The sequence below is a fragment of the Rhinoderma darwinii genome, chromosome 3, assembly GCF_050947455.1.
Source record: "Rhinoderma darwinii isolate aRhiDar2 chromosome 3, aRhiDar2.hap1, whole genome shotgun sequence".
NCBI lineage: Eukaryota > Metazoa > Chordata > Amphibia > Anura > Rhinodermatidae > Rhinoderma > Rhinoderma darwinii.
Genome location: NC_134689.1, coordinates 263432575 through 263459547, shown reverse-complemented (window position 1 = coordinate 263459547; position 26973 = coordinate 263432575). Strand labels below are relative to the sequence as shown.

Below are 26973 nucleotides of genomic sequence, written 5' to 3'. Positions count from 1 at the left end.
AAGCCAGCACCATTAATTTAAGTCAAAAAGTGTCTACGAGAGAAAGAATCTCTCATTGAAGGCTTGTTGATAGATGTTCAGGGAAGTATCTGATGACTCCTGATATTATATACACCATCACGGGTACTCGTCTGGTACAAGCTCTGCGCGTGCGCTGTCTCCTTAGAGACGCGTCCTGGGGATGCGCACGCGCAGTAGCTGTGTGACGACAGGCGTTAGAGGACTCGCGATCTCAGGTGAGTCCCGCGCATGCGCCGTTGACCATCAAAATGTATACGCCGAAACACACTTGCTGAAAAAACCCGGGATACCGGATATAAACTTGACATGACACTGATTGCTCAATACCCCCCTGAAGAAGCTGTACTTGTGAAACGCGCGTTGAGGCGTTGCAACCATTCTGCGGGCCACTACATTCTCCTCATCTCCATGGGTAAGATTTCTCACACGGACCCCCCTGGTCTTACCAGCGAGCTGGGTATAGACTCTCACTTAAGGCTATCTCAGGACACCCTTACTCGATTTATCTGTGGTAACCCAGGCAGTTTTTCCCCTTTTTCCACATGTATTCTTACGTACAATTTGTACCCCTTTTCTAAACTATATACTATGTCTCAACACTATGATACCATAATAGTACTTACAACTGAAACAGGTGTATTTTTGTAGCCGCATGGTATATAACGTTGTTCCGTGTGTATCAGTGAACATCTACCCGTGGCTGTACTATTACTGTTTGTGTGGTCCATGTACAGACAATGTTCTTTAGATCCTCTTTTGCATTTTTATACTGTTTGTATTTTTTATCTTAATAAAATTTATACTATTTTCTGTTTATTCATGGCTTTGTGACTCATTGTTCTCTTGTTCTGTCAATCAAGAGTTGGCATTTTGGATGATTTCCAATTCTGTATAGAAAGGGATTTAAAATCCCTACATGATAAAATCTCAACTCCTATGTCCTTCAATATAAATTCTGATCTAATTAGTCAAAAGTATGTTCTTACAATATATGCTCGACAATTTAAATAAAAATATTGTCATACGCAAAGCCGACAAAGGGGCGAGCAGTAGTAATTTTGGATTCCTGTTTGTATAAAAAACAAGTAATTGATTTATTATCCAATACCAAAACGTATCGCAAATTACCATCTGATCCAACCGCAATGTGCACATTATCATTAAACAAACTACTGAAAGAGGGTTTAGGCTTGGGAGTTTTAAATGAAAAAATGTCTAAATATCTAATTCCTGACTTTCCAATTATACCCATCTTCCATGGGTTTCCAAAAGTGCAAAGAGGTTTTTCCATGTCCCCTACGTCCTATAATATCGAGCATACGATCTCTCAAAGATAAATTAAGTGTATGTATAGACAATTTGCTACAACCTCTGGTCCAAAGAAGTCCAGGCCATCTGAAGGACAGTAAAGAGGTTCTTAAATCCTTCCAGGACTTCACATGGTCCAACACCTCATCTTGGCTCACGTGCGATGTTGTGGGGTTATATTCATGCATTCCTCACAATTTGGCACGTCATGCTGTTGTATTTCATTTAAAGAAATATAGTACATACTGTCACGGCGCGGGGTGTGGACACACTGGGCCGTACCACGTAGCAGGGTAGCAGCTGGCCAACTAGGTACAAAACAATGTCCATAGTTCGGAATGGGTACCTGAGGCAATGTAGACAGTAGCGGAGGCACGACTTGACTTTCACAGCAGGTGGCACCATGGATGCAGCGGAAGAAACGACTTGACTTTCTCAGTAGATACGATAGCACGGGATAAAGGGTACAAGCAGCAGGAATGGGTAACACTATGAACTGGAAAACACTGGGAGACCATTTGCTAGACAAACTTAGGTATACAACAACGCTCAGGCAAGGAACAAGTGGGCAGAGCCCCTTTTTATATACCAGCAGCCATTTGGGCTAATTATTGATGGGTGACAGCTGGACGCGTATTGGCCCTTTAAGGCCATGCTCGCGCGGACGCGCAAGCCCTGCGGGAAACAGTCCGAGGACCCGGAAGTGAGTGCCGGCATCTCCCTGGAGGGGGCTGACGCCGCGAAGACGGATCTCCATGGCCGGGGCCGTCAGAGGGTAAGTCTGAACGACGGCCCGCAGCCATAGACTTTACACATATACTATAAAATTGCAGGAATTCAGTATAATGTCGATAGAATATCTTTTGAGCTATAATATTTTCAGTTTTGAGAATATGTTCTATATAAAAATCGAAGGTCCTCCAATGGGTTCTAAATTTTCTCCTTCACTGGCTATGTTATATATGTCTTGGTGGGAAGAAAGATTTATCTTCTCATAAATCAATCTGTTCAGTAATGTCATTATGTGATATGGACGCTATATTGACGACTTGCTTCTGGTCTGGGACACAGCGTCCATACCACAATTTGTAAATTTAATTAATGCTAATAATTTTAATTTAAAACTTACTGTAATGATGGGGGGTAGGGAAACGGACAAGTGAGCCCTAATCTACCCGCCACTCTGTCCCTGCCTACTTGCAACGACCCGACCTAGGCGACGGGGTACAACTGGGCGGCGGTCCCTACGCTCAGTAAGTGCACGAGACAAATAGACAAGGGTACAGAAAGCTAAGGGAAACGGGGCAGTTGCCCACGGAAACACCGTGAGCAACAAGAGTGGTGAACGAGCAGAGTCAAACCAGGAGTGAACGAGGTACCAAACGCAGAGCAGGAGAGTAGTCAGTAAGCCAGGGTCAGTATGGAGCAGGATCAAATAGTTAGAAGCTGTAGCTGGGCCAGGAAACCACACGAGAAGAATCACAAGCAAAGGATTAACAGGAAAGGCAGGTATAAATAGACAGAGGGCAGGAGCTAGCTCCGTCTGGCCAGGCTGCGATAGGCTCTCCCACTCCTAAGCCTGCCATCCTGAGTGGTGGAAGATGGAGTCAGTCTCAGAGAAATAGACTCAGGTGCAGCCTGATTACCTATGGGCGTATACACAGAAGTTGTGCCTGGCAGATCCTTGAGGGTATGTTCACACGATGAGAGGCATTTACGTGTGAAAAGACAGACTGTTTTCAAGAGAAAACAGCTGCCTCATTTCACACGTAAATGCTCCTCCTCGTAATTTACGAGGCGTCTGTGACGCCTGTAATCTTGAGCTGCTCTTCATTGAGTTCAATGAAGAACGGCTCAAATTACGTTGCAAAGAAGTGCCCTGCACTTCTTTGCCGAGGCAGTCAATTTAAGCGTCGTCGTTTGACAGCTGTCAAACGACGACGCGTAAATTACAGGTCGTCTGCACAATACGTCGGCAAACCCATTCAAATGAATGGGCAGATGTTTGCCGACGTATTGTAGCCCTATTTTCAGGCGTAAAACGAGGCATAATACGCCTCGTTTACGCCTGAAAATAGGTCGTGTGAACCCAGCCTTACACTTACTTTTAATACATCCAATTTTCAAACTCCCTTTTTGGATTTACTTCTAAGTGGAGATACTGCAAGCAAAGGTGTTTCTACTTCTCTATATCGTAAACCTTTGGCAGGTAACACTATCTTACATGCATCTAGTTGTCATCCTAATCACACTATCAAAGCCATACCGCAGGGTGAACTAATTAGAGGCAGAAGAGCATGTTCAGATAATGCATCTTTCTCCACACAATGTAGGGATTTAGAACAGAGACTCACATAGAGGCTAAAAAATTGGATGTGGAAAAAAGGCTGGAATTACGTTAAAGACAAAACACAGCAGTCGTTTTTGGAAAATAGTAGAACAATTAACTCTCCATTAATATCTCCTATCGTTTTTTCTACTGTCCATAGTTCTTACTATGCTAAAATCATTAGCATCATTAAGAAATATTTATAAGACATCATCTTGTCTAAAATTATAAATCAAAGCTGCAAATATGTGGCCAAAAAAGGCAGAAGTATAGGTGACATTCTTTCACCAAGCCTTTATTTATCTAGTGTCACAAATAAAATATGGTTATCCCAAAAAGTTGTTTTTTTATAAATGCAGTGGCAACAGATGCAATGTTTGCACATACAGCATTAAAACAAAATAATTGAATCTACCAAACATTAAAACATATGAAATAAATTATTTATAAATTGTGATACACATCATGTAGTTTACATGATTGTATGTGCCTTATGTAACCTCAAATACATAGGTTGTACAACCAGAAAACTTAAGACACGTATAGCAGAACACACATCATGTATATTAAAGAGCTCTTTAAAAACATCTGGAGCTGCCAAACATTTCATTGATAGACATAACAGCTCTTTAGAATACTTTAGATTTCAGGGCATAGAATTAGTGAAAAAACCTGCCAGAGGAGGTGGCTGGAAGAGACATCTCTTTAATACGGAAGCCTTTTGAATTCTCCAAATGGATACCCATCATCCCAAAGGTTTAAATTGGAGATGAGATCTCTTACATTTATATTAATCTAATTCTGGTGTCAAACAAGACTTATTTAAAATTTTCCACCCCTTTCTATTCACTTTTCAATCTCCTTTGGATGTAGGGAGCTTTTTCAGGCAATCAGGTTGATGGAGACTTTTGTCTATTATATTTGGCCTTTAGAACTTTGCTCTGTGCGTATCCGTTGCTAGGGTTACAATTTATAACAAACTTCCATACATATAATATATGCCATTATAAGCCAAGTAGTTTATTCACCTGGCATCTGCACACTATAGTTACATATTTGTAGGTACATATGTTCAGCGCTCCAATATGCATATTAGATAGTTTGATATGTTTAGTTAATTCTGGCTTTTGTCAAAACAAAAATATTTTTGGGGAAAATTATTTATTCTATTAATTTTTTTATTTTGTACAATTTTTTCCTAACGAAATATAACCATATTGAAATAAAATTGCTGCATCTATTAGTATAATTCATGTATGTTCAGTTGCATATTTTCATCGGATATATGTAACGATATAGAAATTGGCTTTTCCTGCTTTCTCTTGATATTATAGTTTGATATACACTTGGATTATATTTCAGTTTAAATTGTGCTATTTTTTCCATTTTTTGTAAAGTCTTATAGTGCTACTTATTTCCTAGTAAAGACTGCTGTGGATACATTTTCACATATGGTCATATATATATTGCAATCTTGCTGAATAATTAATCTGTTTCTACAAATGGTATTAGCATTGCTTTTAATTAGATGCGTCAGGATTGGCTAATGTTGATTTTAAAACACGTTTCGAATCTGTTACGTTATGCTATGAGTAAGAACACTTTGTTCGAAACGCGTTAGCGGAACATGCCTTACCTGTGTCCTCCAGACCTTTAAACTCATGTCAAAATAAAGCTCTTTTTTACTTTTTTAAATGTGGATGTGCTCAGATTTTTTTTTACATTTTTTCACTATATTTACACGAAAGGGTCCGAGTGTCAGCCGATAAAAACGGCCGTTTTGTTCCATTTTTCTCTGCCATTTTGCATACGTTACGTTTCCGTTTTTAATGGCCGATTTTGTTCCTGTTTTGCATCAGTTTTTACTCTGTCCGTTTAAAAAACGGATGAGTTTAATTTGTCCATTTTTTTTGCCACACACAACCCTATCTAAATAATGCCACACACTGCCCACTGTAGATAATTCAACACAGCCCCTGTATATACTGCCAGACCCACTGTAGATAATGCCACACATTGCCCTCTGTAGATATTGCCAGCCCCCCTGTAGATAATGCCACACAGCCCCATGTAGATACTGCCACAGCCCCCCTGTAGGTAGTGCCACACAGCCCCCCTCTAGGTAGTGCCACACAGCCCCCTTGTACATAGCACTCCCGTAGAACCCCCCCACCGTGTATGGCACACCCCGAATAGATGGCACCCCCCCTTCCTGTAGGTAGCGCCACTATAGGGGACCGCTCCAGGAGAATTCCCCAACTTCACTGTCAATACATGGACAGTGACGTCATGGATTTCTCCTGGAGAGATCCCCTGCTCCTGAAGCGGAAACCCCGGCCACAGCGGCCCGTGATTCCTCTCCAGGAGAAGTCCCAGACTTCTGCTGGAGTGGAATCACCGGCCACAGCTGTGTCAGGGACAGCTGGGACCAGGGATTCCGCTTCAGGAGACGTCCCTGACCATGGACAGTGAAGTCGGGGACTTCTCCTGGAGCGCATTTTCCGGCCCATTGTGGACGGGGATTCCGCTTCAGGATTAGGGGACTGCTCCTGTAGAAGTCCCTGATGTCACTGTCCATATATGGACAGTGAAGTCAAAGACCTCCTGGAGCAGAATTTCCGCCCACAGCTTCGGCAACGCTGTGGCCGGGGATTAGGGATCCTGCTCCTGCAGGGAGCAAAAAAATCTCCTACTCCTCACATGCACTTCGTACTGTGAGGAAAAGAAGTGAGCGAACGTGCGGCAGAAAGCACGGCCGTCCCTCGGATCACATCCAAGTGGCAGTCGTACTTTACTCGGCCCCATAGACTTCTATGGGGGCCGTGTGGCAGGGAGAACAGACCAAAATAGGGTATGTTCCATTTTTGGACGGCCGAGTTTACCGGGCTGTCAAAAAGTCGGCCGTGTAAATAGCCCCATTTGGAGTCTATTGTTCCTAACTGCGGCCGTGTGACCGCCGTTCAAAGAACGGCCGTCAGAAGGCCGAGAATTCATGTGAATAGGGCCTAATACTGCCCCTATAATGGCAACACCTGGAGATGTATCAGATAAGACGATTAGGGAGGAATAATAGCCTGGAGAGCTTTACGTCTGAAGGCTGTCATTAGTAAATCCAGATGACTTTTAACAAATGTATGAGGGCTGGACCATGTTGCAGCCATACAAATCAGATCCAAAGAGGCTCCAGCCTTTTATGCCCAATATGAGATCATAGTTTATATGGAGTCAGCTTTGATCTTTGCTGTAACTTAAAGATCCTGGGACCTGTAACACTCAATAAAGGTAAATCAAATCCATCTAGTTATTGAAGCTTTGAAACTTTATGGATTTCATTTCTTCCCCGAAATTGTATGAAGAGGTTAGAGTCCTTTCTCCACATCGAAGAGGTCTGTAGGTACTTATGAACTGTTCTCTATTCGAAGCTGAGAATGAGGTTGCTTACAATAAAGTGTGTGAGAGTCCTTGAGGGAAGCAGTATGGTTGATTTGTCAAGCTGGGTCTGGAGCGTGTGTCAAGAAGCGGGCGGTGAGCTAGAAAGTGATTATTGGTGGTCTAAGGGTGATAGAGCCAGACTGTGGATGAGGGTGGTTAACAAGCGTTCCATACAGGCCACCGCAGAAGCAGTGAAGTATCGTTAGATCCCTCTTCATCACCCTAAGGCTACATTCACACAAGGGTGGACATTTATCGCTTGCAAAACGCGCAGCATTTTATGCATGTAAGGGTCTCCATGGTGTTTCCGTATTTTTCACACATATGTCACCCGTATGTAATGTATATATTATACGCGTGCTAAAAAACCCGAAAGGAGGACTTTTGTCACAATTTTGCCCCATCCCTCAGGAAACACCCACAGGAAGGTCACGAGTGTAAATGTTAAGGATCTGCCAGGCACAGCTTCTGGATCTACGCCCATAGGTAATCAGTCTGCACCTGCTTCTATGTCTGTGAGACTGACTCCATCTTCCACCACTCAGGATGGCAGGCTTAGGAGTGGGAGAGCCTATCACAGCCTGGACAGACGGAGCTAGCTCCCGCCCTCTGTCTATTTATACCTGCCTTTCCTTTTCCTCCTTGCTTGTGATTCTTCTCGTTTTGTTTCCTGGCCCTGCTGCAGCTTCTTTAACCTTTTGACCCTGCTTCATATTGACCCTGGCTTACTGACTACTCTCCTGCTCTTCGTTTGGTACCTCGTACACTCCTGGTTTGACTCGGCTTGTTCACTACTCTCCTGCTCTGCGTTTGGTACTTCGTACACTCCTGGTTTGACTCGGCTCGTTCACCACTCTTGTTGCTCACGGTGTTGCCGTGGGCAACTGCCCCTTTTCCCTTGCTTCTGTTTACCCTTGTGTTTGTCTGTCGTGCACATAGTGAGAGTAGGGACCGTCGCCCAGTTGTACCCCGTCGCCTAGGGCGGGTCGTTGCAAGTAGGCAGGGACTGAGTGGCGGGTAGATTAGGGCTCACTTGTCTGTTTCCTTACCCCCATCATTACAGTAAATGGTTATTTTCTATTTCTTTTACAGCGTAGAGAGCTTTGTCTGATTCCCCTGCTTTGTCAGTTTGGTTTTTTACTACTTTTTGGCTTTTGAACATGACATCCATGGACCATGTTCTTCTGCTGTGGCTGATCTCTCACACATATGGAGGACGACGCAAGATGGTGGAGGTAGAACTTAGGAGGAGGAGGTTATGGGTTATTCTCATTGTCTCCCAATGTGCTTTTAAAGGGCAATTCCACACCCTGTATGAGGACCTGCGGCTGCATCTGGTGAAATTTCATCCCTTCTGTCGGATGTCAGTCGCAACTTTTGACAGTCTGCTGGAGGAGCTGCTTTCCGGACTAAGATTCCAGAACACAAACATGCGACGCAGCATTATATCTGAGGAATGGCTCATGATCATCCTGAACAGGGCAACAAGCATACGCTCGTTCATCGGCTCATTTATGCGGCCAATAAAATGGTGCTGCCAACATGATGGAAATGTATGAGGCCGAACAATTGTAGTAACGATTGCTCGTCCCCGTACATAACCAATCACTGCTCCTTGTGAAAAGAGAAAATATGAGCGTCGACAACTCTTTTTTACAGCCAATATCGGGCCATGTCAAATAAAATACAGTAGGTAACAAATCAGCAACCTACAGTATAATAGGGAGGGATCTTGAGTAACAACTCATACATTCTTATTAACAACTGACATATCGTACAAAAATGAGATCATTGTGTTAATCATCAAACCCTGGTGTTCTTTGGAACCTGGGCAGGGGTTTCCTGGAAGATAGAATTTTGAATAATGGAATAGTGAATTATGGAATGCTTTGCCCACACAGATATCAAGCTTTCTTGAGGTAGGAGTAGGAGTACCCTGGGAAAGCAAACATTTTTCAAGGGTTACCCCATGGTAAAAACAAATTGTGAATTATTGGGTTAATGTTATCTTCTGAGCAGAGATATCAGGGGCCCTTGTTATATGGAAAACTTAAATTGTAAGATACATTGTAGTAAAATAAAAACACGATGAAATAATAGGGATGATTTGTATAGCAGCCCAACATTGCTAAATACATGTGACAAAGAACAATTGACTTCCAAACATATACTTTATCAGCAAGTCAGATTGTGCCATTTCATTATTACGTATATTTTGTGGAACTACATTTTTGTTCTGAAATATAAAGTCAAGCATTGTTTTTTAACAGTTTGGTAAACCAAAGAAACAATAATTCCCAAAAAATCATAAGTTTTCCTTATAGGACAAATTTATTCAGGACGCATTTATTTAATTGCATGCAAGATCTAGATAATTTTTTACATCACAACTAGGTGTCCTGAAATGTATCTCAGAAGAATATTACAGGTGAGGTCACTTGTTTTAAGGGTTCTGATCATTCTGGTCACATTTTAATATAACTTTTACTCCTTCTCCTCTCATTGTTGTTTCAAATGCTTCTAGCGCCCTTTCTAAGGGAAAGCGATGTGTAACCAAAGGAGCCACATTCACTCTTTTAGAAGCCAGCATAGAAATAGCCATTGGCCACCTGCAAAAATAAAAAATACAGATTGAACAGCTCAATAGAGAAAATAAACCATGCACTTAGTTTCTAATAGTTACTGTGTTATTAAAACTTACGTATTGCAGTATCTGAAAATACCCCTGATGTCAACCTCTCGCACAGCAGCGTTCACAATGGGCACATTTACCATTGCTGGGCCCAAACCAACAAGTATTAATGTCCCACCAGACTGTGTTGCCTGTGGATAAGCATACAATAAAAAAAAAATGAATCAACTCCAGGAATAGGGCACTCTGTACAATTCCACAACCTTGTGTTAAGATCCTCACCAACTTCTGACATTTCACAAAATTAAATTCAGTGTTCCATACAGACGGCAAGTCATGTAACAAAGGAGCCCTAACGTCTGTTGCCAGTACCATGTATGAAGGCAATTACACTAGTCTAACACATGAGCACCCTATCGATGTAGTCCCACTGCCACTTTTAGCAAAACAAGTGACATTTGTTTTGCGAAAAGGTGAACCCTTGTTTGAGTCAAAGGTGAACCTAGGCTTTGTTTGCAGGCTGCTGGCAGCTTCCTCCAAAATTTTTAGTATTAGCCACTGGCCGTAATGCAAGTATAATGTTTAATATAGCCCAGGGAACAAATGAGATCAGTGTACCGGTAGATATCCAATGGCTGATAAATTAAGGAATGTGTCTGGCATAGAAATTGTGTTGATAACAGTGAACATTCATGCAAATGACTCTTTTCTAGATTTAGTTTCAGGTCTACAGTTTGTTTAGTTGTGGGTGTGCTGTTTGAGTCTATATAAAAAAAAATTCTAAAGAAAAAAATTCTATTGAGAAGTTGATTTACTTGTATCTAGCAAAAAGAAGGAAATCTTAGATTAAGGACAGATAAAAATACAGGCAATAAGAAAGTATGGCTATTTCTGTCAGATTCGGCAACATTAGACTACCCTGATTGACTGATAAGAAAGCAAATAGAGAGTGTTCGAGGTGGGATTTCCGCCAATCATTTTTGCACCCAAGATTAACAACAGCCAAAACTGTCTGCATCTGTCCTACCCACCTGCATGGACAAGCATGTGATCGGAGCATACAAGCAATTTTTTTTTTATTGATCTTTTTTTAGGTGGAAGATCTTCTTTCAGTTGTTAGAGCTATTTTCTAATGTGTAGGTTAGCATGCCCAAAACATTGATTCGGGAGCCATGTTTGGTGTGTGGCATCATGGATGTCACAGCATTACTAGTACTTGGTACTAGAATCAAAACCATCACTGGCAGTCTACACTGGGATAGTCGCCATATCACTTCGTTATATATTTATTAGGCTTTTTCCCCTTTAATATTCAGTGTGACTACATTATCTGTCGTATCTGAAAGTGGCTCACTACCTACAAAGGGATGGGGATCTCTTTTTTAAGGTATTTATGGCAGCAACTGTTGTGTTTTCACTGCACAAATTGAGTGGTCAGAAGAATTTTCATCATTTGTTCTTAATGGTTTCAGCAATCAAGTCTTTTTTAACTTTGCAGAAATTGTAAAATGAACTTTTGATTGCTTTTTATCTAGGCCCGACTACATGAGGCGCTACAACCAACAGTAAAAGGCCACAGTGCCATAATGATTACAATTACTTTAAAGGGTATTCCCACCTATCTGGGAAAGGGCCCCTGTTCGCTGATTCAGAGTGGCCGCTTTCTCCATGGAAATCAATAGAAAGAGTTTGCAATGCGTTTCCTTGACGCTATCCATGGTAGGCTATGAGAGTTATGGAAAGGGCCAAGCAACTATTATAGACTTCATTGAAGAGACACTCGTACATGTGGTCACCTTTCAATACAGAAAGCCGGCGCCTAAAAATGCTTTTAGAAATAGCGTAGCATGCTGCACAATTTTGTCCGGTAAAACGATGCACACACTGATGGAAACCCGACAGGACCTTTTGAAGTCAATCGGTTATGTCGGGCGCCGTTGGTGTTCGTCACACAACATATTCAGCACTTGAATTTTTTCATTTTGATGTTACTATGACAGAACAGAAAAAAATTAAAATAAATGCAGATGTGAACCCAGCCTTAGTAGTTTGCACTGAACACTACAATGATGTATGAACGTCCCACAAAAGTGGCTGTGTGACGTTACAGAAATTCTGGGTTACAATGTCAGCTTTAACTGCAAAGAAAAAAAGTCATGTAAAAATAGAAAAAGTATATCTATATAATCTATCTATCTATCTATCTATCCATCCATATACACAGATATATATATATATATATATATATATATATATATATATATATATATATTATATAAAAACCATAGAATGAAATAACGGCACCATGACTTCCAGATAGATGAAAAAAGGGTGGATTTATTCACCTCAAGTGAGCAGCGACGTTTCGGTTCGTCACAGAACCCTTCTCAAGCTGTACAAGACTACACACATTGTCAAGTATATATAGGTGGTACGTCCAATAATTAGCATAAAACCAATCAATGTACAATATACAAAAAATAAGTGTATGTATAGAACTTTCAACCCATATTGTGATATAATTTTATAAAGTGCATAAGTACAATTGTACTTTCATATGTCAAGTGCAATATACATCATTAAAAATACATAAGGACAGTCTACTTTGATTTAATTAGCAATTTAGGCTAATCACTGAAAGCTGCAGAGGCCAATCCACAAACTATAACTATATATAAATCACATGAGAAATATTACATTACCACTCCGTTGCATGTCTTGAGACAGCAGCATTCACGCATGTCTACCGTGCATAATTAAAGATGGCGCCAAGACCGGAAGAAGGGTCTATGGAACGCAAGCAGTGAAAAAAATCACTACTGCGCATGCGCCGAATCGGAACTTGCGTTCCAGCCTATCTGCGCATGCGCAAGCTGCGTTTGTCCGATCATTCCGTTCTACACACCTGCAACACTCGGGATATATACATACATTACATCAGTGCAGCAAAGTTAATATTGCATCACTAGTGTAATATAGAAAAATGCTATAAGTATGGCAGAACACAGAATAGAGAATATGCAACATCTACCCTCACTTGGCACACTGAAAAATGATCAGTAGAACCAATATAGTTCAACTCTATAGAAATTACTATGAGTATAAGTGGGAAGAGAATCATCCCAATAAGGGATTTCACACTCAATCCCCACCAATGCTCTCTAAGGGATCCATGTATAGAAAATAATATACAGGTAGAAGTTGTCTCTAGAACCAAGTAGCTGATCCTACAAATACCATATGTCTATATGCAAAAAATGTGCGTATAAACAAGTTTTCTACCATAATTCAAATACATTACATTTACTGAATTTGGTCACTGGAGAGGAGGTGCACAATAATCCCCCGTGCTTCCCTGCGTTTTTTACTGCAGAAAATGGTGCATATTTTGCTGACTTTTTCTCAATGCTGGGAGATGGTGACTTCTCCTCTGAAAAACGCAGCAATTCAGTCCACTCTCTGCAGCAGGAAATGACATGATGAGGTACGAAAAATACAGTGGCACTTCTGGTGGGAATTTTTATGCAGTGTGAGGATGAAATTTCTTAAATCTCACCCACTTTGCTGTACTGTATTCTGCTGCACATTTTTCGTCCACAACTCCGGACGGAAAGCACGTAGCAATTCCGTGACTTGTGGACAAGCCCTTAGAGCCCTAAGGAGATCAGTAAAAAAAAGGCTTCCACGGGACATTCAGGAAATCTAGGATTAAACCTTTTGGGATATCTGGCGGCTTCAAGAAATGCTACATAGGCTGGCCGCCCAAAGTACAGTATAATAGTATAGAATTACTTCACAGCAGCCGAGGAAGGGGTGTGTCAAATGTGATCCCTCCTGTTGTCATTATATAACTTCACCGACATACAATACACCATTGAGAAGCAGCTATGTCAAGTAGTAAGAAAGCAAACCAGTACATATACTTTAAATCCAGCAAACTGGTAAACAGGTAAGGCTTCATGCACACTTCCGTCGGCCGTTGAACGGCCACTAATGACGGTTCAGTGAATCACGGACCGCACACGGATGGCTTTCATGTGCAGTCTGTTGTTTAACGGATCAATGCAAAGGACGAGACGGTTCCGTTAAAACACTGGAAGTGTGCATGGCCCCATTAAAATGAATGTGTCAGGGTGCTATCAGTTAAAACAACGGATAGCACCCTGATAAAAAAAACTGAAGATGGTTTATTGGCATTGTACATATGTTTTATATCTATTCCTAGTTATCTTTCTTATTTATGCGGTGATAAAGAGGTGTGCCAAGGACGTTATCCTCTCAGACCTTATCACTTTTTATAGTTCCTAAGTAGTATTATGCTAATGAGTCCAAGAGTGTGACTCTTTCCATTTGTGTGCTATTTTAGACTCTTCAGGCTGTTATTTTGCACGTAGCACCAGCTGAACTAGAGCTTACTGAAGAGTTAGAACAATGTATGGAGACTGCTATTGTCTCGGTAATGATTTTTACTTTTACTAGATACTGTTTTGGCAACTTATTTTTTTTTATGCTTAAACCTGTCACCAGCATTTCACCTAGTGAACTCTACTCACCCCTCCCACGTTGGCTGTTACTGTCAAAAGTTCATTGGCGTCATCCCCTCTCCTAAACTCTTCCTCCGACTGTAAATAGCGGTCTGCAAACATTTCACACCTTTTATGGTAATAATTGGGCAGTCTCATTAGTTCCTCTTCTTATGCCCGCCGACCACAAAAAACTGGCCCGTACTGAATGCCAAAATATAGTCTTAGAGAGCGCGCATGTGCCTGTCATGTATGGTCCAACACCCTTCCTCCGGGCCTCGAATCTAGTTACTGCGTATGCGCCGCTATGGTGTCCCATTGTGCGCATGCACCAGAACGACATCGATGCTCAAGCACAGGATTTCGTGTGTGCTGGGGGGGAGGCGAGGAGCTGTCAATCAAGAGTAAGAAGGGGGGGGTCAACTCGAAAAGGCTTGAGAAATGAAGATATGACTCTTTTCAAACGAAGATCTAACGCTTATGTTCATTAGAATATGGCACAGGAACACCAAAAAAATTGAATACTAAATGTACAGAGGTACGTAGAAGATAATTATAGGTTACATAGAAATGATTTTTCACATACTCCAACCAGGTATTGCTGGTTTAACCCCTTAGTGACCAGCCTATTTTAGGCCCTAATGACCAAGCTATTTTTTTTTCGGTTTTCTATAGCCGCATTCAAAGAGCTATAACTTTTTTATTTTTCTGTCGGCATAGCTGTATGAAGACTTGTTTTTTGCAGGATTAGTTGTACTTTTTAAATGCACCATTTTGGGGTACATATAATTTTTTTCATTAACTTTTATTAACTTTTTTTTGGGGGGGGGGGGGGCAATAGAAAAAACCCCTGAAATTCCACCATTGTTCTATGCATTTTGAATTGACGCCATTCACTGTGTGGCGTAAATAACACATTACCTTTAGGGCTTATTTACACAAGCGTGTTAAACGTCTGTGGGACGGCCGTTGAAACAGTGGCTGTCCCACGGACCAATGTAATTCAATGTGGCCGTTCACACAGTCGTTTAAGGGTCCGTGGGAAAATAGGACATGTCCGTTCTTTTCGCGCATCACGCATCCCACCATAAACTCTCAACTATGGGGGATGCGTGACATCGCATCCTGCAGCGCTGAGCAGTTTTTCACGTCCGAGATGCGCAGCGCTCGGGTAAATAAGGCCTTATTCTATGGGTTGGTACGATTACGACGATACCACATATGTATAGGTTTTTTATGTTTTACGACATTTGCACAATAAAAAAAAACTCGAACTAAAAATTATTTGTTTTTGCATCGTCACCTTCCAAGAGCTGTAATTTTTTCATTTTTCCGTCAATGTAGTGATATTTTGGGCTTGTTATTTTGTGGGACAAGACATAGTTTTGATTGGTATGGTTTTGGGGTACATGGGACTTATTGATTAACTTTTATTATTACTTTTTTGGGGGGCAATGGAAAAAAATAGCAATTTCACCATTGTTTTTTGCGGTTTTTTGTCATTACGGTCACGGCGATACCATATGTGTTTTTCTTTGTTTTATTTATTTTTTTACACCTTTACTAAAAAAAAAAAAAAACACTTTTTATGGAAAAAAATGTATTGATTTTTTTACTGTCATTTTTATTTCACATTACTTAGTTATTTTCTTAGTCCCACTAGGGGCCCTTACTATGTGATCTTCAGATCGCTGCTATAATGCTTTGGTATACTTCGTGTAAATCTGACAGGCAAGAGCCGTAGTTTTGCCAGAAGCAATAGGGTAGTTGACTACGCTATTGCTTCCGGCAAAACGACAGGTACGGTGCACAACACAGACAAACGGAAACCATGGGCACTGGATCAGTCACCTTTGCAATCAATAGTGATGGAAACGGAAACCTCTGGTTTCCGTTTGTGTCTGTTCAGGGTCCCATTCTGACGGAAAGCTCAGACGGAATGTCAGAACAGGACCCCAACGCAGATGTGTACGAGGCCTAATGGTGCCATTTAAACCGACAACTCGTCCTGCAAAAAACAAACCCTCATACAGATAGGTCAAATGAGAAATAAAAAAAAGTGATGTATTTTTCAATGTCGGGAGTAAGAATTAAAATGATAAAGAAATAAATAGCTGCGGCGGCAAGGGGTTAAGGAGTAAAAGTACCACGGCCATAACGTGATGAACAGTCAATCCAAAGATACTGTACACGCTCATTTTTTATTATGTATTTTATATTCTAGTTACAAAATTACTTTGGAAGTCATATAGACCTCATGACTCACATTTTATCAGCTGAGATTAGGCAAGCTGTAATTTATTGCACTTATAAATGATGCGGTACACTTATATTGAAGTTAAGGGCCAACTCCACCCAAAATTAAAAACAAAATTATAAACCTAATAACATAATCAAATGTTTCTCACGTCCTCTGACATAATACTTGGTTTTGTCGTATCGGTTGCCTAGAAACCACAGCCACAGACGTGTTTTGATTTAGAACCTGTATTGGCACAGCCTTCCAGTCAGGATGAGGTAATATTAGTAATGCATGAGAGATGGGGACATCCTTTCAAAGCTATTAACCCCTTAGTGTCTAAGCCTGTTTTGGCCTTCAGGACCAGCCCCATTTTTGCAAATCTGACATGTGTCACTTTATGTGGTAATAACTCCAGAATGCTTTTACCTATCCAAGCGATTCTGGAATTGTTTTCTCGTGACATGTTGTACTTTATGATACTGAAAAATTGTTGTCATTAAATTCAATATTTATTTGTAAGAAACGCCAAGATTTAGAGAAAATTAGCAAAAATTAGCATTTTTCTAAATTTTAATGTATTTACTTGTAAAACAGATAGTAATACCACACAAAATACATACTAGTTTATATTTCCCATATGTCTACTTTATGTTTGCGTCGTTTTTTGAACATTCTTTTATTTTTCTAGGACGTTACGAGGCTTAGAACTTTAGCAGCAATTTCTCATATTTTCAAGAAAATTTCAAAAGGCTATTTTTTCAGGGACCAGTTCAGTTCTGAAATGGCTTTGAGGGCCTTATATATTAGAAAGTCACCATAAATCACCCAATTTTGAAAACTGCACCCATCAAAGTATTCAAAACAGCATTCACAAAGTATTTTAGCCCTTTAGGCGTTTCACAGGAATTAAAGCAAAGTAGAGGTGAAATTTACAAATTTCATTTTTTTTCTTCAAAAATTCATTTGTAATAAAAAAAATTCTGTACCACAGAAGGTTTTACCCAAGAAATGCAACTCAATATTTATTGCCCAGATTCTGCAGTTTTTAGAAATACCCCACATGTGGCCCTAGCGCGGTCATGGACTGAAACACAGGCCTCCGAAGCAAAGGAGCACCTAGTGGATTATGAGCCTCTATTTTATTAGAATATATTTTAGGTACCATGTCAGGTGTGAGGAGGCCTTGTGCTGCCAAAACAGTGGAAACACCCCAAAAGTGACCCCATTTTGGAAACTATACCCCTCAAGGAATTTATCTATGGGTATAGTTAGCATTTTGAACCCACAGTTTTTTTTCTAAATTTATTTGAATTAGTATGTGAAGGTGAAAATCTACTTTTTTTGTGAAAAAATTAGGAAATTTTAAATTTTTACAAGGAATAAAGTAGAAAAAACACCCCAACATATGTAAAGCAATGTCTTCCGATTATAGCAATACCCCATATGTGGTAATAAATTGCTGTTTGGACCCACAGCAGGCCTCAGAAGAGAAGGAGCACCATTTGGATTTTGGATTTCTGATTTTGCTGGAATAGTTTTCAGTGCCGTGTCGCGTTTGCAATGCACTGGAGGGAAGAAAACCGTGGAAACCCCCCAATAGTGACCCCATTTTGGAAACTATACCCCTCAAGGAATTTATCTATGGGTATAGTTAGCATTTTGAACCCACAGTTTTTTTGCTAAATTTATTTGAATTAGTATGTGAAGATGAAAATCTACTTTTTTTTTGAAAAAAGGTAGCCATTTTTAATTTTTACAAGGAATAAAGGAGAAAAAGCGCCCCAACATTTGTAAAACAATTTCTCCTGATTACGTAAATACCCCATATGTGGTAATAAACTACTGTTTGGACCCACACCGGGGCTTAGAAGGGAAGGAGCGCTATTTGGCTTTTGGAGCTCAAATTTAGCTGGAATGTTTTTGGGTGTCATGTCGAATTTGCAAAGCCCCTGAGAGACCGAAACAGTGGAAGCCCCCCAAAAGTAACCCCATTTGGGAAACTACACCACTTAAGGAATCTATCTAGGGGTATAGTGAGCATGTAGGCCCCACACGTCTTTTGCAGAATTTATTAGAATTAGGCCGTGAAAATTAATATCAACATTATTTCCACTAAAATGTTGAATTTTTTTCAATTTCACAAAGGATAAACGAGAAAATGCACCCCAACGTTTGTAAAGCAATTTCTCCCGAGTACGGCAATAGCCCACATGTGGTCATAAATGTTTTTTCATTAGAAAGTAATTAACCCTTTACGAACTGATTCATGTTTTGCTTTTTCGTTTTTCCTCCCCGCTTTCCAAGAGCCACTACTTTTTTATTTTTCTGTCAATAGAGCGGTGTGGGGGCTTATTTTTTGCGGGACGACCTGTCGTTTTTATTGGTACCATTTTTTGGTACGATGCCATATCGGTGGACATAAACGGCTGTTTGGGCACGCTGTAGGGCTCAGAAGGGAGGGACGCCATTTGGCTTCTGGAGCGCATATTTTGCTTGGTAGTAGCTCTGGCGTTTTGCTGGTATTTCAGTTTATAATCTTGGGGCACATGTAGGCTGGGCAGAGTACATCAGGGGCATAATAAGAGGGTATAATAATGGGGTAAATAAATAATAATCCACAGATATGTGGCCGGTGTCGCACTGATAAATGGTGCCCGATCTTATCCACTTTTGGAACACTCTGCACATTTTGCATCGCCATAATCTGGGAGGCGGAACTTTTTTTATTTTTTCACCACCGGAGCCGTGTGAGGGCTTATTTGTTGCGGGACAATCTGTAATTTTCATTGGTACCATTTTGGGGTACATGCGATTTTGTTGATCACTTTTTATTCAATTTTTCGGCAAGCCAGGTGACCAAAAACCATCAATTCTGACAATGATTTTTATTTATTTTTGACGGCGTTTACCCTGGGCTATAAATGACTATTATACTTTATTCTGCGGGTCGGTACGATTACGGCGATACCATATGTATATACGTTTTTTTATGTTTTGCAGCGTTTGAGCAATAAAATAACTTATTTAGAAAATAATGTATTTTCTGTGTCACCGTATTCTGAGAGCCATAACTTTTTTATTTTTCAGTCAAAAAAGCTGTGTAAGGGCTTGTTTTTTGCCGGACGGGTTGTAGTTTGTATTGGTACTATTTTGGCGTACATGCGACTTTTTGATCACTTTTTATTACATATTTTGTGAGGGGTGGTGACCAAAAAATAGTGATTCTGGCATTGTTTTTCGTTTATTTTTTTTGCGGCGTTCACTGTGCGGGAAAAATAATATTATAGTTTTATAGTTGGGGTCGTTACGAACGCGGTGATACCAAATATGTGTACTTTTTTTTTACGTGTTCATTTTTTTTCCTATAATGAAAGACTTATTATAGGAAAAAAAGCAGTTCTTGTTTATATCACTTATAACTTTTATTTTTACACTTTTTTTAAAACATTTTTATTCTTTTTTTTACTTTTTTCACTTGTCCCACTAGGGGACACTTAGACTTGCAGCTCTGATCGCTGCTGGAATACATTACACTACACACGTAGTGTAATGCATTTCAACTGTCATTGTGACGTGACAGTCACACTGACAGGAATCCTACGACGACCACCCTCGGGGTGGTCCTCATAGGCTTCTGTACATGGCAACCCGGAAGCCATTGTCTGGTGTCCGGTTGCCATGGGTACCATCGCCAGCCCCCGTGATTTTACATGGGGGCTGCCGATCGGCGCTAAAGATCTTAATTGTGGCGTTCAAAATCGAGCGCCGCAATTAAGGGGTTAACTGCCGATATCAGCGGCGACAGGCCGCTGATCGGCAACGGGGAGAGCAGGGCTGACACCCTGCACAGTTAACGGCCGCTGCGGTGTAGCGCCGCGCAGCGGTTAACTGTCAAAGCACTGACGTATCTGTACGTCAAGGTGCGCAAACTTACTGCTCACCATGACGTACAGTTATGTCATGGTGCGTTAAGGGGTTAAAGGATCACGGATTTAGTGTGGTGTTGCCTTTTATGCACAAAGTACTGTTAAAATCTGTGACATCTTAACATGAAAACGGAAATTACAAAAGAGAAAAAAGAAAAACGAAAAAAACAAACGCTGGTTGTGTATGCCACGCAGCAAAGATGCCGTTTAACCCTTTCCCGCGATTGGGCGTAACTGTACGTCCGAAATCAAAGTGATTTCCCGCAGACGGGCGTACAGTTACACCCTGCAGATAAAGCGAGCACAGGAGCTGTGCACGCTTTATCTTCAGCGGCTGTCAGCTGTTATACACAGCTGACATGCCGCTGCAATGGCTGTTACCGTCGTTCGCAGCCATTTAAACCCTTCAATGCGGCTGTCAATGACGTCCGCCGCATTGAAGTGGTTTACAGAGGGAAGGAGCTCCCTTTGTAACCCCCGGGCCCCCCCGCGGTGGATCGCGGGTGGCGATTGTTGCTATGGCAACCAGGAAGCCGTTACTAGGCTTCCTGGTTGCCCAGGTACGGTAGCCTATTAGGTCCTGCCCGAGGCAGGACCTAATACGCTAACTGTCAAATGAAAAATGACAGTTACGATGCACTGCACTACATAAGTAGTGCAGTGCATCGTAGCGGGGATCAAAAGACCAGATCTTCAAGTCCCCAGGTCAGTGTAAAAGAAAAAGTGAAAAAAGTTAAAAAAAATGTGAAAGAAAAATAAATAAATAAAAGTTAATAAATAATAAATAAATAATAAAAACAACACTTGTCCTGTTTCCCAGATCAACTCCTTTATTATTAAAAAAACATGAAAATATGAAAAAAAACTATACATAATAGGTATCGCCGCATTCGGAACGGCCTGATCTATAAAAATATCACATTATTTTTACCGCATGGTGAACACCGTAAACATTTTTAATAAAAAACAATGACCGCATTTTATTTTTTGGTCACGTTGTCTCAAAAAAAATGTAATAAAAAGTGATCAAAAAGTTGCAAGTAACGCAAAATGGTACCAATAGAAACTACAGTTCGGCACGCATAAAACAAGCCGTCCCTCAGCAATATCAACGAAAAAATAAAAAAGTTATGGCTGTCAGAAAATGGCGACAGTAAAACATGATTTTTTTAGAAAATAGTATTTTTATTGTGGGAACGTAGTGAAACGGAAAAAAACAATATAAATTTGGTGTCGCTGTAATCGTATCGCCCCGCAGAATAAAGTTAACATGTTGTTTGTACTGCACGGTGAACACTGTAAAAAAAAACAAAAAAGAAACGTGCTGGAATGGCTGTTTTTTGGTTTCCTCATCTCCGAAAAAATGTAGTAAATAGTGATAAAAAAAAAATCGCATGTACCCCAAAATGGAACCAATAAAAATTACAGCTCCTTCCACAAAAAAGGCGCCCTCACACAGCTCCGTCAACGGAAAAATAACACGTTATGACTCTCAAAACGCAATGGTGCAAAATGATGCTAAATGACGACCCAGACTAATTTTTAGGTCCAGTCGAATTTCACTAAATACCCAACATCGTCATTTGCTGGACCCCACATGTGGACCCTGTAGATGCAGCGGAGATGAGGAAACTTTAGTGCCTTGTGCGGCTTATAGGGCTAGTGAAGAAGTCAAATATAAGGCAACACTGGAGCGCAGATATTTTGTATAATACCCAATAAACCCGGCCTGTGCATAAAGGATTGGTTCCAAGCGTACCACACCAATCCATGGATTATTCATTCACGCCATTATTACATCATCCTATTATGACCTGTTGCACTCCGCCCAGCTTACATATACCCTGATGTATTCCGCCCAGCTTACATATACCCTGATGTACTCCGCCCAGCTTACATATACCCTGATGTACTCCGCCCAGCTTACATATACCCTGATGTACGCCGCACAGCTTACATATACCCCTGATGTACTCCGCACAGCTTACATATACCCTGATGTACTCCGCCCAGCTTACATATACCCTGATGTACTCTGCCCAGCTTACATATACCCTGATGTACTCCGCCCAGCTTACATATACCCTGATGTACTCCGCACAGCTTACATATACCCTGATGTACTCCGCACAGCTTACATATACCCTGATGTACTCCGCACAGCTTACATATATCCTGATGTACTCCGCACAGCTTACATATAGCTTGATGTACCCGCACATATTACATATACCCTGATGTACTCCACAGTTTACATATACCCTGATGTACTCCACAGATTACATATATCCTGATGTACTACGCACAGCTTACATATATTGTGATGTACTCCGCGCATATTACATATACCGTGATGTACTCCGCACAGCTTATATATACCCTGATGTACTCCGCCCAGCTTACATATACCCTGATGTACTCCGCCCAGCTTACATATACCCTGATGTACTCCGCCCAGCTTACATATACCCTGATGTACTCCGCCCAGCTCACATATGCCCCCACATTATAAGCTGAAATACCACTAATACACCAAGCAAAATCTGCGCTTCAAAAGCCAAATGGTGGTCCAACTGAGCCTGGCAGTGTACCCAAACGGCAATTTATGACCACATATGGGGTATTCTGGAGAACCCGCTTAACAATTTATGGCATGTGTGTCTACGGTGGTGCAAGCTGGGCACAACACATTGGGCACTGAAATGGCATATTTGTGGAAAACAGCAATTTTGAATCTGCAACATCTATTGTTTACTCATTTTTGCAAAACACTTGTGCGGTCAAAATGCTCACTACACCCCTAGATCAATTCTTTGAGGGATCTAGTTTCCAAAATGGGGTAATTTTTTGGGGGGTACCACTGTACTGGTACTATAGCTGAATGCAACATGGTGTCAAAAAACTAATCTTATAAAATCTCCACTCCAAATACTAAATGGCGCTCCTTCCCTTTAGAGCCTTGCTGTGTGTCCAAATAGCAGTTTATGACCTCGTGTGGGGTATTTCCCTACTCTGAAGAAGTTGCTTTACAAATGTTACGGTGCTTTTTCTCCTTTATTTGTTGAGAAAATGAAACATTTTTAACTAATGCTGCGTCTTATTGGAAAATAATGTAACTTTTCATTTTCACTGCCCAATTCTAATAAAATATATGACACACCTGTGGGGTCAAAATTCTCACTACACCCTTAGATGACTTCCTCAATGGGTCTAGTTTGCCAAATGGAGTCCCTTTTGGGGAGTTTCCACTGTACTGGTACCTAAGGGGCTTTGCAAAAGCGACATGGCGCAGAAAAACCAATCCAGCAAAATCTTCTCTCCAAAAGCCAAATGGCGCTCCTTCCCTTCTGAGCCCGGATGTGTATTCATACAGTACTTTATTACCACATATGGGGTATTTCCGTACTCTGGAGAAGTTGCTTTACAAATGTTATGGTGATTTTTCTCCTTTATTTGATGAGAAAATGAAACATTTTTACCTAAAGCTACGTCTTAGTGGAAAAAAATGATTTTTTTCATGTTTACTGCCGAATTCTAATGAAATCTATGAAACACCTGGGGGGTCAAAATGCTCACTACACCCCTAGATTAATTCCTCTAGGGGTGTAGTTTCCCAAATGGAGTCACTTTTGGGGGGTTTCCACTGTACTGGTACCTTAGGAGCTTTACAAATGCGACATGGTGCAGAGAAATCAAACCAGCAAAATCTGTACTTCAAAAGCTAAATGGCGTGCCTTCCCTTCTGAGTCCTGCCGCTTCCCCAAACAACTGTTCATGACCACATGTTGGGTATTTCTGTACTCTGGAGAAGTTGCTTTACAAATGTTGGGGTGCTTTTCCTCATTTATTTGTTGAAAAAATTAAAAATTTTGAGGTAAAAATACATGGTATTGGAAAATAATGTCATTTTTCATTTTCACTGCCCAATTCTAATGAAATCTATGAAACACCTGTGGGGTCAAAATGCTCACTACACCCCTAGATGAATTCCTCAAGGAGTTTAGTTTCCAAAATGGGGTATTTTTTGGGGTGTTTCCTTTGTTTCGGCACCACAAGACCTCTTCTAACCTGACATGGTGCCTGAAATATAATCTAAGAAAAGGAAGGCCCTAAAAGGCTCTAGGTGCTCCTTTGCTTCGGAGGCCGGTATTTCAGTCCAGTAGCGCACTAGGGCCACATGTGGGATATTTCTAAAAACTGCAGAATCAGGGCAATAAATATTCAGTTGTGCTTCTCTGGTAAAAACCTTCAGTATTGCAGGAAAAATGGATTAAAATGGAATTTCTGCCAAAAAAAATGAAATTTGTAGATTTCCCCGCTACATTGCTTTAATTCCTGTGAAACGCCTAAAGGGTTAAAAAACTTTCTGAATGCTGTTTTGAATACTTTGAGGGGTGAAGTTTTTAAAGTGGGGTGATTTGTGGGGGTTTCTAATATATAAGGCCCTCAAAGCCACTTAACAACTGAACTGTTCCCTAAAAAAATGGGCTTTTGAAATTTTCTTGAAAATGTGAGAAATTGCTGCTAAACTTATAAGCCTTGTAATGTCCTAGAAAAATAAAAGGATGTTCAAAAAATGATGCCAATCTAAAGTAGACATATTGGAAAAGTTAGCTAGTAACTATTTTGTGTGGTATAACTATCTGTCTTACAAGCAGATACATTTGAATTTAGAAAATGCAAATTTTTTGCAAATTTTCTCTAAATTTTGGTGTTTTTCACACAAAAATATTGAATATATCAACCAAATTTTTTCACTAACTTAAAGTACAATATGTCACGAGAAAACAGTCTCAGAATCGCTTGGATAGGTAAAAGCATTCCCGAGTTATTACCACATAAAGTAACACACGTCAGATTTAAAAAATGAGGCTCTGTCATTTGGTCCAAAAGTGGCTCAGTCCTGAAGGGGTTAATCTTCTGACAAGGAGTTTGTGACTACTTACATAGATTCCTGTCTGAATACAAGCCTCAGCTCCCGTGCACTCAATGGTGATCTCCGGCATGCATCCTAGCAATTCTTCAACTTTCTGAGCAGTTTGCTGAGGGGTCTCTTTGGCAACATGCAAAATAAAATCAGCTCCAACTTCTTTGGCTTTTTCTAATCTTGATGGAGATAGATCTGAGGGAAGATTCCACAGTCATAGACAGAAGTTTAAACATGTCATAAGCAAAGCGTGAAAGCCCTATAAAACATACACCACATTAACCCTCTAGTGACCAGCCTATTTTAGGCCAAATAGGGTTTTCCCATGAAGGACATTTATGACATATCAACAGGATATGTCATAAATGTCAGATAGATGCGGGTCCCATCTGCACCTATCTCCAGAACGGGGCCCCTAAACTGTTCAGCCGCCCTGTGTTGCGGCTTGCGGAGCTACGCTGTTTCTGTAACACCCACAGTAGTGCATGCCAGTTACAGAAGCAGTGTAGCGTGCGAGCTACGCTGTTTTCGTAACTCACGACCATATAACCTTTTTTATGGTCGGAATTCACCTCATTCAGCCGCAACACTGAGCGGCTGAACAGGGTTTAGAGGCTCCATTCTGGAGATAGGTGCAGGTCCCAGAGGTGGGACCCCATCTATCTGACATTTATGACATATCCACAGGATATTTTATGACATTTATGATATTTAGACATTTATGACATATCCACAGGATAGGTCATAAATGTCTCTCATGGGAAAACCTCTTTGATAACCAAGCTATTTTTTAAGTTTTTCCATCCTCTCATTCATAGAGATATAACTTTTTTATTTTTGCGTCGACCTAGCTGTATAAGGTCTTGTTTTTTGCGGGACAAGTTGTATTTTTTAATAGCACCATTTTGGGGTACATATAATTTATTGATTAACTTTTATTTACATTTTTGGAGGGGATAGAAAAAAGTGTGCCACTTTTTTTGCGTCCTGAACTTACACCGTTTGCCGTGTGGTATAAATAACACAATAACTTTATTCAGCGGGTTGTTACGTATGCAACAATACCAAATTTATAGAGATTTTGTATGTTTTACTACTTTTACACAGTGAAAATACTTTTTTTTTTTAATTATTTGTTTTTGGGTCTCCATATTTGAAGAGCGATAACTTCTTTATTTTTCCGCTGATGCAGCTGTATGAGGCCTTTTTTTGCGGACCGACCTGTAGTTTGTAATTGGTACCATTTTAGAGTAGATGCGACTTATCGATCATTTTTTTTTGAGGCAGGATTCACAGAAAACAGCAATTCTTGCATTGTTTTTTTATTTTTTACGGCTTCCGCCGGGCAGGTTAAATAATGTAATAACTTTATAGTTGGTGTCGTTATGGATGCGGCAATACCAAATATGTGTGACTTTAAAAAAAAAAAAAACATTAATAATAAAGCATTTTGTAAGGAGAAAAAGTGGGTTTTTCATTTTTTTTTCCCACTTATTTATCTAAACTTTCCTAAACTTTTTTTTACTTTATTACTAGTCTCACTAGGGGACTTCACTATGCGATCAGCCGATCGCTTTTATAATACACTACAACACTTCTGTATTGAAGTGTATTACTGCCTGTCCGTGTAAAA

The 26973-nt window shown here is 40.5% G+C and overlaps 1 protein-coding gene across 1 annotated transcript in view; it reads right to left on the bottom strand.

The window, feature by feature from the left end:
- Positions 1 to 9398: 9398 nt before the first annotated feature.
- The window catches only part of SORD (sorbitol dehydrogenase), a 64949-nt gene continuing 47374 nt past the window's right edge, over positions 9399 to 26973 (bottom strand). The window contains exons 8-10 of the mRNA XM_075857868.1: positions 25360 to 25535; positions 9792 to 9913; positions 9399 to 9699 (exon numbers count right to left, since the gene is read on the bottom strand). Coding sequence (XP_075713983.1) covers positions 9534 to 9699; positions 9792 to 9913; positions 25360 to 25535 — 464 coding nt within the window. The 3' untranslated portion in view covers positions 9399 to 9533. The remainder of the gene's footprint in view (positions 9700 to 9791; positions 9914 to 25359; positions 25536 to 26973) is intronic.